At 43.5% G+C, this 15,171-nt stretch overlaps 1 protein-coding gene across 5 annotated transcripts in view; it reads right to left on the bottom strand.

The window, feature by feature from the left end:
* LOC121718806 (NACHT, LRR and PYD domains-containing protein 3-like) overlaps positions 1-15,171 on the bottom strand; it is an 849,641-nt gene that overhangs the window by 16,472 nt on the left and 817,998 nt on the right. Inside the window, exons 3-6 of one of the 5 annotated variants that reach the window (XM_042104053.1) lie at positions 15,145-15,171; positions 10,424-10,537; positions 3,188-3,495; positions 572-2,435 (exon numbers count right to left, since the gene is read on the bottom strand). The exon at positions 15,145-15,171 is cut by the window's right edge and continues 89 nt beyond it. The exons of 3 other annotated variants lie outside the window; for them this stretch is intronic. In XM_042104053.1, coding sequence (XP_041959987.1) covers positions 572-2,435; positions 3,188-3,495; positions 10,424-10,537; positions 15,145-15,171 — 2,313 coding nt within the window. Of the gene's footprint in view, positions 1-571; positions 2,436-2,782; positions 2,789-3,187; positions 3,496-10,423; positions 10,538-15,144 lie in introns of those variants that run through there. One more of the 5 variants, XM_042104054.1, reaches the window with a different exon arrangement.

Here is a 15,171-nt window from a genome sequence, read left to right as displayed (position 1 = left end):
CCCTTGAGGTGGGCTTTACACGATGATGATGGCGCACCCTGTTGAAGAAGCCGTTTTTTTTTTTTCCTTATGTTGGAATATGCAACATTGTACGAATATGTACGTAAGGGATACCTATGTGATATCTGCAACAGTGGTAGGCTACTGAAAACGGTTTGATATTCTGTTCATTTATAGGACTATATGTAATGGGGGCCATTACAAGCGCTCTTTTATAAGTGCTCGCTCATGACAGAATCTTAGGGGTAACTAGGGGTAACTGAGTTCGCGAGAAGAAGATAACGGTAGAAAAACGGACAAGACGAAGCTAAACGAAGGAAAATTAGTGTAAACAATATTGGTAGTAAGCCTAGTTCTAGCTGGTAGAGTGGAATAGTAGGCTACAGACTACGTTTGTTTATTTTCCGATCGTGATTAGTGTTCAGTGTCTGTAACAAAGTTACCGTTGTAGCTACATTGATCAGCTGGGTCCTGTATAGCAAAGGAAAAAAATCGGTATCGGCACTAAAAAATCCATATCGGTCAATCCCTGGTCACTATAGTTAGCACAGTCTCGCCATCAGAAACTCACCATGCCTTTCTGCAGCACCTCACAGCAGGTATCAGTCTCCTGCGTCCCTCATCTGATGTGTTGTATTTCTTCAGGTCAATCTCATCCAGCACATCCTCAGACATCAGAAGCATGTGGGCCAGTGCTGAACAGTGGGCAGGAGACAACTTTTTTAAAAATAAAAAATGTTTGATGTTCTTTGGTGATGACAAGTATGTCTGAATTTCTTTGTGCATGGATTCATCATTCATTTCAAATAAGCAGTGGAAAAGATTGATGCATCGTTCAGGAGAGAGACCTTCTCTGTTGAGCTTCTTTATGTACTGACATGTTTCCTTAATACTGTCAGAGCTGTTGTGTGTGTTGCTCAGTAGACCTTGCAGAAGTCTGTGATTTCTCTCCACAGAAATACCCATAAGGAAGCGAAGGAAAAGATCCAGGTGTCCGTTCTGGCTCTCCAAAGCCTTATCAACTGCACTCTTAAGTAAAACATGTAATTTGTCTTGAGGTTTTAATCGTAGTGCTGATTGAAAAGAATATAACATTGATGGATTGAGTTCATCTCTACGCTCATCACTGAGGAGGGATTTCAATGCCTCAAGGTTCTTAGCTAAATATGAGTGAAACACAAACACCGCTGCCAGAAACTCCTGGACACTCAGATGCACAAAGCAGTAGACCTTCTTCTGGTGAAACACAGATTCTTCTTTGAAGATCTCAGTGCACATGCCAGAGTAAACTAAGGCTTCACTGACATCAATGCCACACTCTCTCAGGTCTTCCTCATAAAACATGAGGTTGCCATTCTCTAGATTCTTGAAAGCCAGTTCTGCCAGCTGTAGTAGTATTTTTTTCTGTGATCCCAAGAGAGTCTTCTTATCTGTTTCTTGTCTTTCTTGATATTTCTGATCCTTTCGAGTTGTCTGGATCAGCAAGAATTGTATGAACATCTCAGTCAGCGTTTTGGGAATGTCTTTGATGTTTTTATTTTCCAGCATCTGCTGAAGTACAGTGGCTGCAATCCAACAGAAGACTGGAACGTGACACATGATGTGGAGACTCCTAGATGTCTTAATGTGTGTGATAATTCTGTTGGCCTGACTCTCATCACTGATTCTCTTCATGAAGTACTCTTCTTTCTGTGGGTCATTGAATCCTCGTACTTCTGTTACCTGGTCAATGTACTGAGTAGGAATTTTACTGGCTGCTGCTGGTCGTGAGGTTATCCAGATGAGTGCAGAGGGAAGCAGAGTTCTTTGAATGAGACTCGTTATCACAACATCCACAGATGATGTTTGTTTTACATCAGACAACTTACTGTTCTGTTCCAGATCCAGAGTCAATCGACTCTCATCCAAACCATCAAAGATGAACACAACCTGACAGTCTTTGTATCCTTCACTATCATTCAATTCCTTCAGTCCAGGGTGGAGGTCAAGCAGGAGCCTGTGAAGACTATACTGATCATTCCGTACTAAATTCAGCTCACGGAAAGAAAGGGGGAATATAAAATCTACATCCTGATTGGCTACCCCATCTGTCCAATCAAGAATGAACTTTTGCACAGAGACTGTTTTTCCAATGCCAGCAACACCTTTGGTCATTACAGTTCTGATGTGCTTCTCCTGTCCAGGTAAGGGCTTGAAGATGTCATTGCAGTTGATTGGTGTGTCTTCTGTGAATTGAGATCTGGATGCTGATTCTACCTGCCAAACCTCATGTTCCTTATTCACCCCTTCACTCTCTCCCTCTGTGATGTAGAGCTCTGTGTAGATCTCATTGAGGAGTATCTCAGCTCCTGGTTTGATGATGCCTTCAGATATGTTCTCAAACCTCCTCTTCAGACTGACTTTGTGATTCACTATAACTCTCCTCAGGTCCTCATCTGTTTAACAATGACAAGTCAGTAAAGACAGTTAGGCCCGGTTAAACTATTTATTCACTTCTGACAGGACGAGGCATTCGATGAGTCATCATGAGTGGCGATATCTCAGGACATCCCCAGTTGGGCATGTTACAGCTAGTAATGACTCCACATTTTGCATTGAAATGTCTGACATGAAAATTCCATTCATTCTCAGGGAGAGCTAGCCTGGGTGCCAGCCGAATTTAGCCCCCCCCACAACATTTGAGGTCGGGAAGTTCGGTCTGGCATTTCTCTGTTGTGGAGCAACTATGCTGGAACCAGAGCTAATAGCAGGGCCTGTACACCAACAGATATTCTCACTTGACACATCAAAATGTTTGGTAACACTTACTTTAGGTTTCTACATAAGAGTGACATGACACTGTCATAACCCTAACCCTAAGCCTAACTTGTCATGACAAAAACCGAATGACACTTGACAGAAGTGAATGACAAAAGCGTCATAAACGTTTATGACTTGTTTATAATGTTTATGACACATTCATGACAGTGTCATGTCACTCTTATGTAGATACCTTCAAGTAAAGTGTAACCACATGTTTTTTATCTATTTGTGTCTTTCCCAGAAAATAATCAAAAATACTGACTTATGGTCCTATTTTGTCCGTGGATTAATTTGCAATACATGTAATTATTCTGTTTATTAACATTTATTCTCAGAAAAACAGATACAATCAATAACATGTCTAAAAAGGCAAAAATACACTCACCTAATTCCCTCTTTCTGTCTGGTATATGTATGTGCAGGTCTCTTCTGCTGTTGATCAAGCCTGTGTGTTCACCCTGTATGCTCATATCTGTGTGTTCATCCAGAGGAGGCTGTAGAGGAGGTTGGGTTCTGCATGTCTTCCCACACTGGGGACAGGCTTGGTCTCCTGGTGGTCCAGGCTGCTCCCAGTAGCTGCTGATGCACTGCCTGCAAAAACTGTGTCCACAAGTGGTGATGACTGGGTCCCTCAGTACCTGGTCACACACTCCACACCTGGACTGATCCTGGGTCAGATCAGTCTTGAACTCACTACAGCAGGGCAAACTACGGCCCGCGGGCCAAATGCGGCCAGCCACACACTTTAATCCGGCCCGCCGAGCATTTATTAGTTTATCATAGATCCGGCCTGTCACGCACTTTAGACGACGTTGTGGTTAACTTTATGGCAAACTGCTTTACACTCTTCTTAGAGAATGTTTACAATGTCAATGACAAAACAGCTTGTTACATCGAGATACATAGTATCTCCCAGTGTTGTAGTCAAGTCACTATGCCTCGAGTCCGAGTCCATATTCGAGTCCCCAGTGTTCAAGTCCGAGTCAAGTCCAAGTCATTAAAAAAAAATTCCAAGTCAAGTCCGAGTCGAGTCCACTACTCATCCGAGTCAAGTCCGAGTCGAGTCACTATTGATCCACGTCGAGTCCAAGTCGAGTCCCTATTGATCAAGTCGAGTCCAAGTCCAGCACTAAAGTAAGCATAGCCTACATGTCGTTCCATTTTTTTCCATTGCAGATGAAATCCTTAAAAGCAAAACGGACAATCTTCTGTCTCCAAGCAGGGGTGCCATCATTTGTGTGAAAGTAGTATTGCCAAATTTCTTGCCAAACCCAATGTGTTGTATTTATTATATCGAGGAGAATACCATACCATAGCCATACCATAGCCTATAGGCCTACTCATAATAAATGAGCAATCCACATCCCAATCACACAGGCCATTAAGTCACATTATGCTGTTACTGACTGCTGACAATTGTATAGGCAGTGTTGTAGAAGTTCATACTTCATAAGAGCTAGATGGACGTTGGAGTAGGCCTATTTTGTAAGAGGTAGTGTGGGTCATAAAAGGGCCTCCTCCAGGCTTTTTTTTTTTTTTAAATTCTGGCTGTTAAATAGCCGACACAATTTTAGCGCAGTTTGGGAGGGACAGAAACAGAGCAGGGCCCGTCTTGGTAGCTTCTTTCTGACTCCCGTGACGTGAACACTGGCTATCGGCAACTGCATAATTATGTTATCACTTCACTGACACTATGGAGACATATTTCACGTCAACAATAGAGATGAAAACTAGCTTTCGGTTAACGGAGATGTAGATCATCTGCCTAATTAATTTCTTTGCGCAACAGGTCACATTCTACGCTCATTTCAGCGAGATGAGTGAATGTTTTTTAAGCTGCCATTGCCATAGGCTACTATTTGCTACGATATTGTTGACTTGCTCTCACTGAGACTTGGATCAAACCAGAGAACACTGCCACCCCGGCTGCACTCTCCACTAACCTTACACTATCCCACACCCCTCGCCTATCTGGACGAGGAGGCGGGAAGGGCCTGCTGATCTCCAACAAATGGAAATTCACCCCGCTACTGCCTTCAAACAAATATGTCTCATTCGAATTCCATGCCATCACAGTGATCGCCCCAGCAAAACTCTACGTGCTGGTCATCTACCACCCTCCAGGCCAACTAGGTGACTTTATGGACGAACTTGACACTCTGCTGTCCTCCATCCCTGAGCATGACTGTCCGCTTCTTGTTCTCGGTGATATGAACATCCACTTAGATGCCCCAGGCTCAGCGGACTTTTTGGCCCTGATCCACTCCTTTGACCTCAAACTGGTTCAAAGCCCACCGACTCACAAAGCTGGCAAAGAGCTTGACTTGATCTTCACTCGGAACTGCAGCACAGACACCCTCATGGTGACGCCTCTCCATCTTTCTGACCACTTCTTCATCCAGTTCAACGTCAGCCTGACAGAACAGCCTCCGGCTCCTCAGCCGATGGTCACGTTCCGCCGCAACATCCGGAACCTGTCTCCAACGCACTTCTCCTCTGTGGTTGCCTCTGGTCTACCTCCACTCAACACCTTCTCCTCTCTGGAGGTTAAAGGGACACCAGGCAACGTTTTCGTGTTAATTAATCATCTTCGTAAGTCGGTATATGGTTAAATGACTCATTACGGGGCGAATGAAGGCTCTCTCGCCCGCCCCTACTGCCTGTATAGGAAGAATATCCCACTTGCAAGTTCGGTGTATCCTACCCGCCGACCGAAGCAGGATCAGTTTACAGCACAGAGGCAGGCTAACGAAATGCTAGAGATTGTTGCAAACGTGTGTATAATGGCAGAGCCGGCGAAGAAGCAACGAAAACCCTTGACGGAAGACGCAAAGAAAAGGAAAAGAGCTTTAGACCGAGCGAGGGGGAGTTTCGTAGAGAAAAAGCATCAGGCTTGCCTGGTGTCCCTTTAATGAGGCCACAGACTCGCTCTGCTCCACACTGACCTCGTGTCATCAATGCTGCTAAGACGGCTTTCTACAATGACAAAATCAACAGCGCTACAGACACTCGAAAACTTTTCTCAACCTTCAAATCGCTACTCAACCCTCAGCTGCCTCCTCCTCCATCCAGCCTTACTGCAGATACCCTCGCCTCATTTTTTACAAACAAAGTGGCGGCAATCAGCAGTCAATTCTCTACATGCCCACTCAACGCATCTGACTCAGATACCGCACCTACAACCTCTAGGGACTGCTGGAACATCTTTTTCAGCATTCACGCCTCTCTCCGAGAGTGAAGTATCTAGACTCCTGACATGCAGCCGTCCTACCACATGCTCGCTGGACCCTATACCTATGAGCCTACTTCAGTCCATCAGCCCGACCATCGCTCCAGCTATCACACATGTGATCAATGCCTCGCTAACCTCCGGCACATTTCCAACAGCGTTCAAAATGGCCCGGGTAACACCATTACCTAAGAAAGCTTCTCTCAATCCTGCTCAAGTCGAGAACTACCGCCCTGTCTCACTCCTGCCTTTCCTATCCAAAGGCATTAAACGAGCAGTCTCCAAACAGGTCTCTGACTTCCTTTCACAGAACAACCTTCTGGATCCAAATCAGTCTGGGTTCAAAAGCGGCCACTCTACCGAAACGGCTCTGCTGTCTGTAACAGAAGCCTTAAAAGAAGCCAGGGCGACTGCTCGGTCATCAGTACTCATTCTGCTTGACTTATCGGCTGCCTTTGACACGGTTAATCACCGCATCCTTCTCTCTATACTCGCTAACATGGGAATCTCCGGTTCTGCTCTCTCCTGGTTTGAATCCTACCTCACAGGACGCTCGTTTAACGTATCATGGCTTGGTCAGCTATCTGCACCTCACCATCTCACCACAGGGGTCCCCCAGGGCTCAGTGCTGGGCCCCCTTCTCTTTGCTATCTACACCACCTCCTTGGGACAGATTATCCGTTCGCATGGCTTCTCATACCACTGCTATGCAGACGACACACAGCTCTATCTGTCCTTTCCACCTGATGACCCCTTGGTTTCAGCACGGATCTCGGATTGCCTCTCTGACATAGCTACATGGATGAAGGCACACCACCTCCAGCTGAACCTCTCAAAGACTGAACTGCTGGTCCTCCCAGCTAAACCTACCATACACCACGACATCAACATCAAAGTTGACTCCCTGTCTGTTTCACCTACCAGGACTGCAAGAAATCTAGGAGTTGTTCTCGACAACCAACTAAACTTCTCAGATCATGTTGCCTCAGTCGCCCGGTCATGCCGTTTCGCACTCTACAACATACGGAAAATCAGGACTTACTTGACTCAAGATGCTACCCAACTTCTGGTTCAGGCAATAGTCATCTCAAGACTCGACTACTGCAATGCCCTCCTGACAGGTCTCCCAGCCTGCGCAGTGAAACCAGATGATCCAGAACGCGGCGGCGCGCCTGGTCTACAACCAACCCAAAAGGGCACATGTTACCCCGCTGCTCATCCAGCTACACTGGCTACCTATGGCGGCCCGCATCAAATTCAAGGCTCTAACGCTTGCCTACAAAGTAGTCTCCGGTTCTGCTCCCACCTACTTGAATGCCCTCATATAGACATACGCTACCTCCAGACTGCTGCGCTCCTCAGACGAACGACGTCTAGCTCTACCACCGGTACGCTCAAGCCAATCCAAACTTTTCTCATCTGTTGTTCCTCGTTGGTGGAACACACTGCCAGTTCCTACAAGGACAGGGACATCCTTCTCCATTTTCAAAAAACTCCTGAAGACCCAGCTCTTTAGAGAACATCTCCTCTCATAGCAACACTTACAACAAGTCTTACTGATCCTAGCACTCACCAGCCGTCTTAAACTGACAAGTAACTGTTAAAAACAGCACTCACTGATGCACTTATTCTTACTGTACTCTAATGTTTTTAAATTGTCCTAAAATTGTTGAGAATTGCTCTAAAACTTAAACTGTTTACCATGTTATTCGTCGCTTTGGCTAAAAATGCGTCAGCCAAATGTAATGTAATGTAATGTAATGTAATGTAAAGAAATAGAACACATTGCTATTTCCTTTTTTTCGTGCAGTGGATTAGGCTATCAAATCGCTCGTTTGAACAGTAACAGTAATCCAGTTCATTCGTGGTTTTAAATATAGTTGTTTCTGGCCTACCCATGAGAGGTTCAGTTTGTCAGTTTCACTTGTGCAGACACACGTAGGCCTACATTGACACTACATGGACACTCTACTAGGCAATTTAATGTTATGCTTCTATATTTTATGACACCAAAATTAAGAAGTATGCTATATCTTGATCGGGAAAACTTTTAGTTTATTTTTCTTTCATCCGATAATAGCCTGCTGCAAATTAACAGACAGAAGCACGGCAGGGCACGCCCCAAATGAAAATGAATGAATGGAACCTCGCTTCTTGCGTCAGTCAGGGAAAACACTGTTCACCAAGTCACGATGATCAGCTATCCAGCAGCAGTGTGTGTTGTTTAGCCTAGGCTGAGTGTAATCTTAGGTAATGTTATGTCATCTATGAGAACTAATATTGCCTGGCAATAGCCTACTACATTGAAATAGTGGCGGCCATATCTCCTGGCATTTTGGTGTTAAAGTTAACGTTAGTTTGCTTTGCATGTGAACATGATGTGACTTGCGATGTACGACACGAAGCAGTAGCCTAACATTCCCTTGAACTAAAATTAGTATTACGAATAATTTAGATATTAAAATCATATAGCAAAAAATTATAGCCTTATGATATATTACAAAAAAAAGTCGAGTCCTCGACGAGTCATCGGGAGTGCGAACGCACGAGTCCGAGTCCAAGTTCGAGTCATTCAGTGCTCAAGTCCAAGTCAAGTCACGAGTCTCTACATTTACCTAATGACTCGGACTCGAGTACTACAACACTGGTATCTCCATGCAGCAGATTTATGCTACTCCATTTAATTGGGAACGCATTTGAGTGTGCACAAGAGGGAGAGAGTGTGGCAGGTTCCAGCTGGCTTTTCCTCGTTGATAATTGATATCTCCTTTTTAAATTTTAAAAGGAAATAGCAATGGCAACAGTAGTTTCCACTACTGACCATTTATAAACTGTGAGAGGGCACAGCCATAGGCACAGCACTAGCCATAGGCTATATTTAAGTGGAGCTGGCAAAAGAGTCTTAAAGTGACAGCGCACCATTTATAAATTAATTTATAACAGCATGAAATTATCAGTATTTCTTAAGAAATGAATTGTCTTACTTTGTTTCTTATTACTTTGTCACACAATTTTTTGTGGCCTGCCGGGCAATTTTCAAAACCCAATGTGGCCCTTGAGTCAAAAGATTTGGGCACCCCTGCACTACATAGACATGGAATAAGACAATCAAATGAATTTTCTCTCTCTCTCTCTCTGTCTCTCTCTCTCTCTCTCTCTCTCTGCAGAACAAAACAATGCGGATGTGCGTGGGGCTAAATATTGGCAGAGACACAGTAGGCACGTTTACATGGACATTCCTACTCCGATTAGAGACGGAATAACGGCCTCAATCGGAATGAAAATTCCTAATCCAATCAGAATTTGAATCGGAATAAAAAAGGTGGTGTAGTCCATTCCTGCATCTTTTCAATGAAAAGTTATTCCAGGCTAAAAGTTATTCCGACTACTCTGATCAAAGATTGTAAAGCGTTTGAGAGCACCTGATCGGAATAAAACACACCCCATGTAAACAGACGGCACGATTTTTCAATTGGAATAGGTTAATCGGAATGATAAAAAAAACTGTCCATGTAAACGTGGCTAATGTAAGAAATATCTGTAAATGTGTGTGTGTGTGAGAGAGAGAGGGAGAGAAAGTATATCCTTGCATGACTTCAGTCTGTCTGTTCAGTCTGTTTAATCTGTCTAAACTCACTTTAGTCCTGAATGGACTGGTCCACTGCTAAATTTAAGAGGACAATACATGGACCGGTCACTCCTCATGGACACACAGCTGGGCACTGGAGATGGAGGTCTGTGTGTCTGTGGTCTACAAACAAGAGACACATAATGCACACAACTGTTATATAATGATTGTGTGTATGTGTGCACATGCATGTTTATGTGTGTGTGTGTGTGTGTGTCACTCAAGACAGTGAGTGTCATGGTGAAGGTGCAAAAAGTAGTCCAACAGTAGTCCTTTAGTTATGTGTGCATGGTAAGGTGCTCAAGAGAGTGAGTGTCATGGTGAAGGTGCAAAAAGTAGTCCAACATTAGTCCAACAGTGCAACAATGCAATAATAAGGTCTAGAGACCAGCATAAATAATATGGACAAATAGGAGAGTAAAGCATAATGTAGACAAGGTAATATAAAAAACTATAAAAAACTATGTCAGTGCAAGAACAGGTTGAGGTAATAGGGTTACAGCCATTCAGTATTGTAGCAGAAACAATTGATCATGTGTGCTAATATAGCATGAAAAACAGTGTAGCAGGAAAACAGTAGTAAAAACATTAGGCTGTGGACATTAGTAAAACAGTAGTAAAACAGTAGTAAAGCAGTAGTGGGCAGTCAGTACTCAAACATGGAGAGGGTAGAGAGGCAGACAGACTAAGCAGAGAAGTCTATCTCTCCTCTACCCTTTAGTGAAGTATGTGTGTGTGTGTGCCACATATATGTCTGAACTCACTTTAGTCCTGAATGGACTGGTCCACTGCTGAATTTAAGAGGATGATCCATGGACACGTCACTTCTCATGGACACACAGCTGGGCGCTGGAGATGGAGGTCTGTGTGTCTGTGGTCTACAAACACAAGGAGACACACAATGCACACAACTGTTATATACAGTGGGTCCCAGTTAACAATTGACACTTCATTCACGATCATGGTGATTCACGCAGCTGGGTGAAATGTAAGTACAACTGCAGCCGCTTGGGGGCAGCATAGTCCGCTGTGGCGTTCCACGGTCAAACCAGACGGCGCATTCGACAGCAAGGGCTGTGATTGGCTGAGTTTTCAGTGCGTTTCTCTGTGTTTTTAGCAGCCCCTGCAACATGCTAGTCCACTGTAGCCTAAGCTTTGTACATAATGTTAAACATAGTTTTGGATTCAGTGGCAAGATTTCTTGATTGTACAGTGCCTGTCTCTCAGTAATGTTTTAAAATGAGAGCTTCGTCAGCTGGCAGTAGGCTACTTTGTCGGTAGTCATGAGAAGTTCGCTTGCTAACAGAACATAAATATGCTGCCCAGAAACCTTGTGAATAGTTCTGATTTTTTTTACTACACTAACGAGGTTGAAATAGACTTTGCCTACAGCATCTCCTTAACAGTAATGTTAACAAAATGACAGCATTCATATGACAAAGAAAAACGAATTCGGTCACTCAAGACTGTGCCACAGCAACCAGTGTAGGCTACAGTCCTACCCAATAGGCCTACTGGAAGCAGATAGCGTTGTCTGGCGGTCGAGTGGGTTAATGCACGTATTTCCAGAACAGGTCTTCAACTTTCAGGCAGTTCTGAGTTCGAATCTAGGCAGGAGCAGAGCCATATAAAGGCCTAGGCCTATTGTTATCATTTTTTGCAAGGTGTTGCTCCTGGCAATACTTGTTTATAAGACGTTTGGTGATTAATTGATAGCTGTTTTTGGGACACGTTAAACGTTCTTTATAATGAGCGCATACGGGGAGTAAAACGACTGTTACGCGCTGTTACAACTGTAGGCTACAATGATTGCAATACAAAAATATGCGCGTGTTAGTTTAGTTAGTTTTGTGATGTTTTGCACTTTTGCCTCATGTGTTTTCAGGTATGAGGGCTTTTTTGGCAAGATTGACCTTGGTTAGACTCTGCATATTATTTGTTATTTCTCTGTATGGAAAATAAAGTCAATTTTCGACACACGTCTGTTATTAGTTCAATAACAAGTGTTGCTTGTTAAAACATGTGACTAGTGAAACTCAAATGATTTTAGCCAAAAGCCAAAAAATGTTAGAGAGAAGGAGAGACGCTGGTGCAGCTCTTTAGTAAAAGGTGCAGAACATTATTAAACTTTGACTAACGTTTCGATGTTCGTTAGTCAAAAACATCGACACATCGAAACGTTAGTCAAAGTTTAATAATGTTCTGCACCTTTTACTGAAGAATAAAGAAAATTAAGAAGACATCTGAGCTGCACCGGCGTCTCTCCTTCTCTCTAAAACAGGGATGTCAAACATACGGAGCACGATGATTTTGAACGGCCCGCACGTCAGTCCCTCAACAACGAGAGAAAACTTCCCTTGTGTGTGTGTAATGTGTATCACACCAAATTGGCTCACCATACCTTCCCAACTATGCACAGTATCCCATTAGCTGCATGCCATCAGGCTATTTACAATTTTCTATCGCGTAAAGTTAGTGAACACGTTATCAAAATTAACGCGCACACATTTTGTTTGAGCAGGAGATAGAATACGCACGCAGGCACAACTAGGCTACTTATTTGTTTTCTTTTACTCGGCTATCTATATGTGGTTATCAGCACAAAATGTTGGGCTAATTCACTAGTTATGGATATCACATGTTTAAACAACGAAAACAGAAAGGATGGAGGCAGCAAAGCTAGAGGAGTTATTCCAGATGGGCAAGAACAAGGTAGGCAATTGGTGTGCTTGTCAGAACGTTAGATTACAGCTGTTTAAAGCCAGACGTCACCGTACGCTAGAACAAAACTAAAGGTAACTTTAGCTATAGGGCTGTATCAGTTTGTCCAAATGAATAGGTCATCGTAGACGTTGTTGTTGTATTATTGCATGTGGATATTGTTATGCTATGTAGACTACTTTTTTTGCAATGCACGGACCTAAAACCGGGAAACGGACAAATATTGTAGGGCCTACACGCGTGAATTTGTTTTTGCGGGGGTGGGGGTGGGTGGGTGTACGTACCATAGCTCTCTCTCTCTCACACACACACACACACACACACACACACACAGTACCTTTCTTAGCCACAGTTAATTTTAGTGGTGATATGTGTTATGGACATTGTTATGCACATTATTGACTGCAGTTTATTCTCATCAATGTCAGTCCATGAATGCATATTGATCAGTTGTTAACTAATACTGTAGGCATAGAAGTTGCATTTGAGAATGTTACTGTTGTAGGCTGTTTGTTTTTTTATTTCAGCCACACTGTTTTAAAGTGGTTAGGACCATTATTTCACAGCAATTTTGAATAAGCCATACTGCAATACCGATTTCATGGTTGCACCATGCACATGTTCGCCGATTATGTGGCCCTCAGTAACCTATAAATTCAATGATGTGGCCCTCTATGAAAATGAGTTTGACACCCCTGCTCTAAAATATCTGTCCTGGCCTGGTTGCAACGGATTGTGGCCAAACGACAGAAGTGCGGAGAACCCTCCTTTGTCTACCAAAAAGTGTTTGTGCCCCGCGCTCCCCACTGCTTGTGAAAGAAGGGGGTGGGGGAGGGGGGCTTAACGTGAAAAAGCTTAATGTCCCAAAACGGCAACAAGTCATAATGGTAGGCTACAGGAAGTGGGGGGAGGGTATGGGATGACCAGAGCCGTCTTCGCTGTGCTATTCAGAAAGCATCTTCTATTGTCTTTCCAGGTGCACACAGCTCGTTATAGCCTATCGAGTGCCTTAACAGATAGGCTCTGCTCTTGGGTTTGGCCTCACAGCGAACTCAACCCTCTTGTTGCAGATTACATTATTTATTTCTGATTAATTGCGTCTTTTGATGTATTTTGCAACATCTGCTTGTTAGGCTGGGCTACTGTCCTGTACAGGTAAATGTTCAACAATTGCTGGTGTAGGCCTACAGGCTATAATCAATTAGGGACTGTTCATTATTTATTTAAGGGGCTACCGGAGGAGTTTTGGGAGCGTTAGTCAAAAAAGACGTGACCCTCCCTCGCCAGCAAGAAATTTTTCTATGACCCTCCAAAGTGATTGAGAAAAAACACATGACCCTCCCCAGTCCCAACAATTTAGGCTATTGATGCCTTCTGTAGGCTACTGGGTCAATTTGGGAGCTTGCATGCTACGACTCCATCCTTTTGGCCAGTTTGCAGGTAGCATAACGTCTTTTTCAATTCATAGAAGGGAGAGCCCAGTCTTTCGTGTGACATTGAGGTGCGCAAATAGTTTTTAATAGCCTGTTCAACTTCGAAAAGCTTCGTTCACCCGATGCCAGTCACTGATCGCAATTTCAAATTTCGGGAAGCTTCGTTTTTCAGTCATCTTTTTAAGTGTTAAGTGCAGTAGGCCCCTATCTGCCCCCTTTGGAATTATATCTAGAGCCTATTATAAGGTCCAGTGCGTTATGTCCTGGGATTCGGACGTGCTCAAAAAGAAAAGAAAAAACACTTGTTGCTTTGATATATTTTTCGTTGTCGTTTGAACGTTGGCAAGCAGGCATGTTGCGGTTGCAATTTAAGTGAAATTTCTACAGTAGGCCTACAACATGCAACATGCTTGTTAGGCTGGGCTACTGTCAATGTACTTGTACAGGTAAATGTTCAACAATTGCTGGTGTACAGGCATATCAATTAGCTAAATCATTTTTCTAGCTGTTTAAAAAAAATCGTGCTACATTCAAACGCAAAAGGTGCTTTGATATCTTATTCGTTTGAACGTCGGCAAGCAGGCATGCTGCGGTTGCAATGAATGAGGATAATTGGTTTTATCTGCGGATTTATTTTTTGCATTATTTTGAATATGACTCGCTCCAGTCTCAACAGCACTCAACAGCAGCTACTTTTTCCACACGCATCTAAGTTCTAACACACATATCCCCTCTGCTTTCTCTCTCTCCATCCCTGCGCACGGTGCTTTCTTAAGCTGCACCATTTTACAACAATTGCATCTACATTTTCATATTAGAATGTTTTGTCAAGTGTAAGCTTAAACTACCGTGATCAATTTAAGTTCCCGTGCCCCCGCTGAAAGTCTCATGCGCTTATCGTTACACTATCAAATCTATAAGTAACCGTGACAAATAGGGTAAGATATATAAACTCACGCTATTGTATTATCATATATGTTTGGTAATGGCTCAGCTTTCTCTGATTGTTCTACTGACTTGGAAACTGCATCATAGAAGCAGTAAGTCAGATCGCATCAAAAATAGTAGTGGCAGAACTCCAAAGTGACACCTTGTGGTTGTTTGTGTCAACTGCAGTTTGTGCCATTTCTGCTGAGAAAATGGGGTGCGTGATTCCTGAAGGAACCCGTCCAAACTTAACTGGGACCCACTTTAATGGTTGTGTGTGTGCACATGCATGTTTGTGTGTGTGTGTGTGTGTGTGTGTGTGTGTGTGAGAGAGAGGGAGGGAAAGTATATCCTTGCATGACTTCAGTCTGTCTGTTCAGTCTGTTTAATCTGTCTAAACTCACTTTAGACCTGAATGGACTGGTCCACTG

The sequence above is a fragment of the Alosa sapidissima genome, chromosome 9 (assembly GCF_018492685.1).
Source record: "Alosa sapidissima isolate fAloSap1 chromosome 9, fAloSap1.pri, whole genome shotgun sequence".
Taxonomy (NCBI): Eukaryota; Metazoa; Chordata; class Actinopteri; order Clupeiformes; family Clupeidae; genus Alosa; species Alosa sapidissima.
The sequence above is the reverse complement of the archived record's forward strand: the minus strand, read 5'-3'. Positions and strand labels throughout refer to the sequence as shown.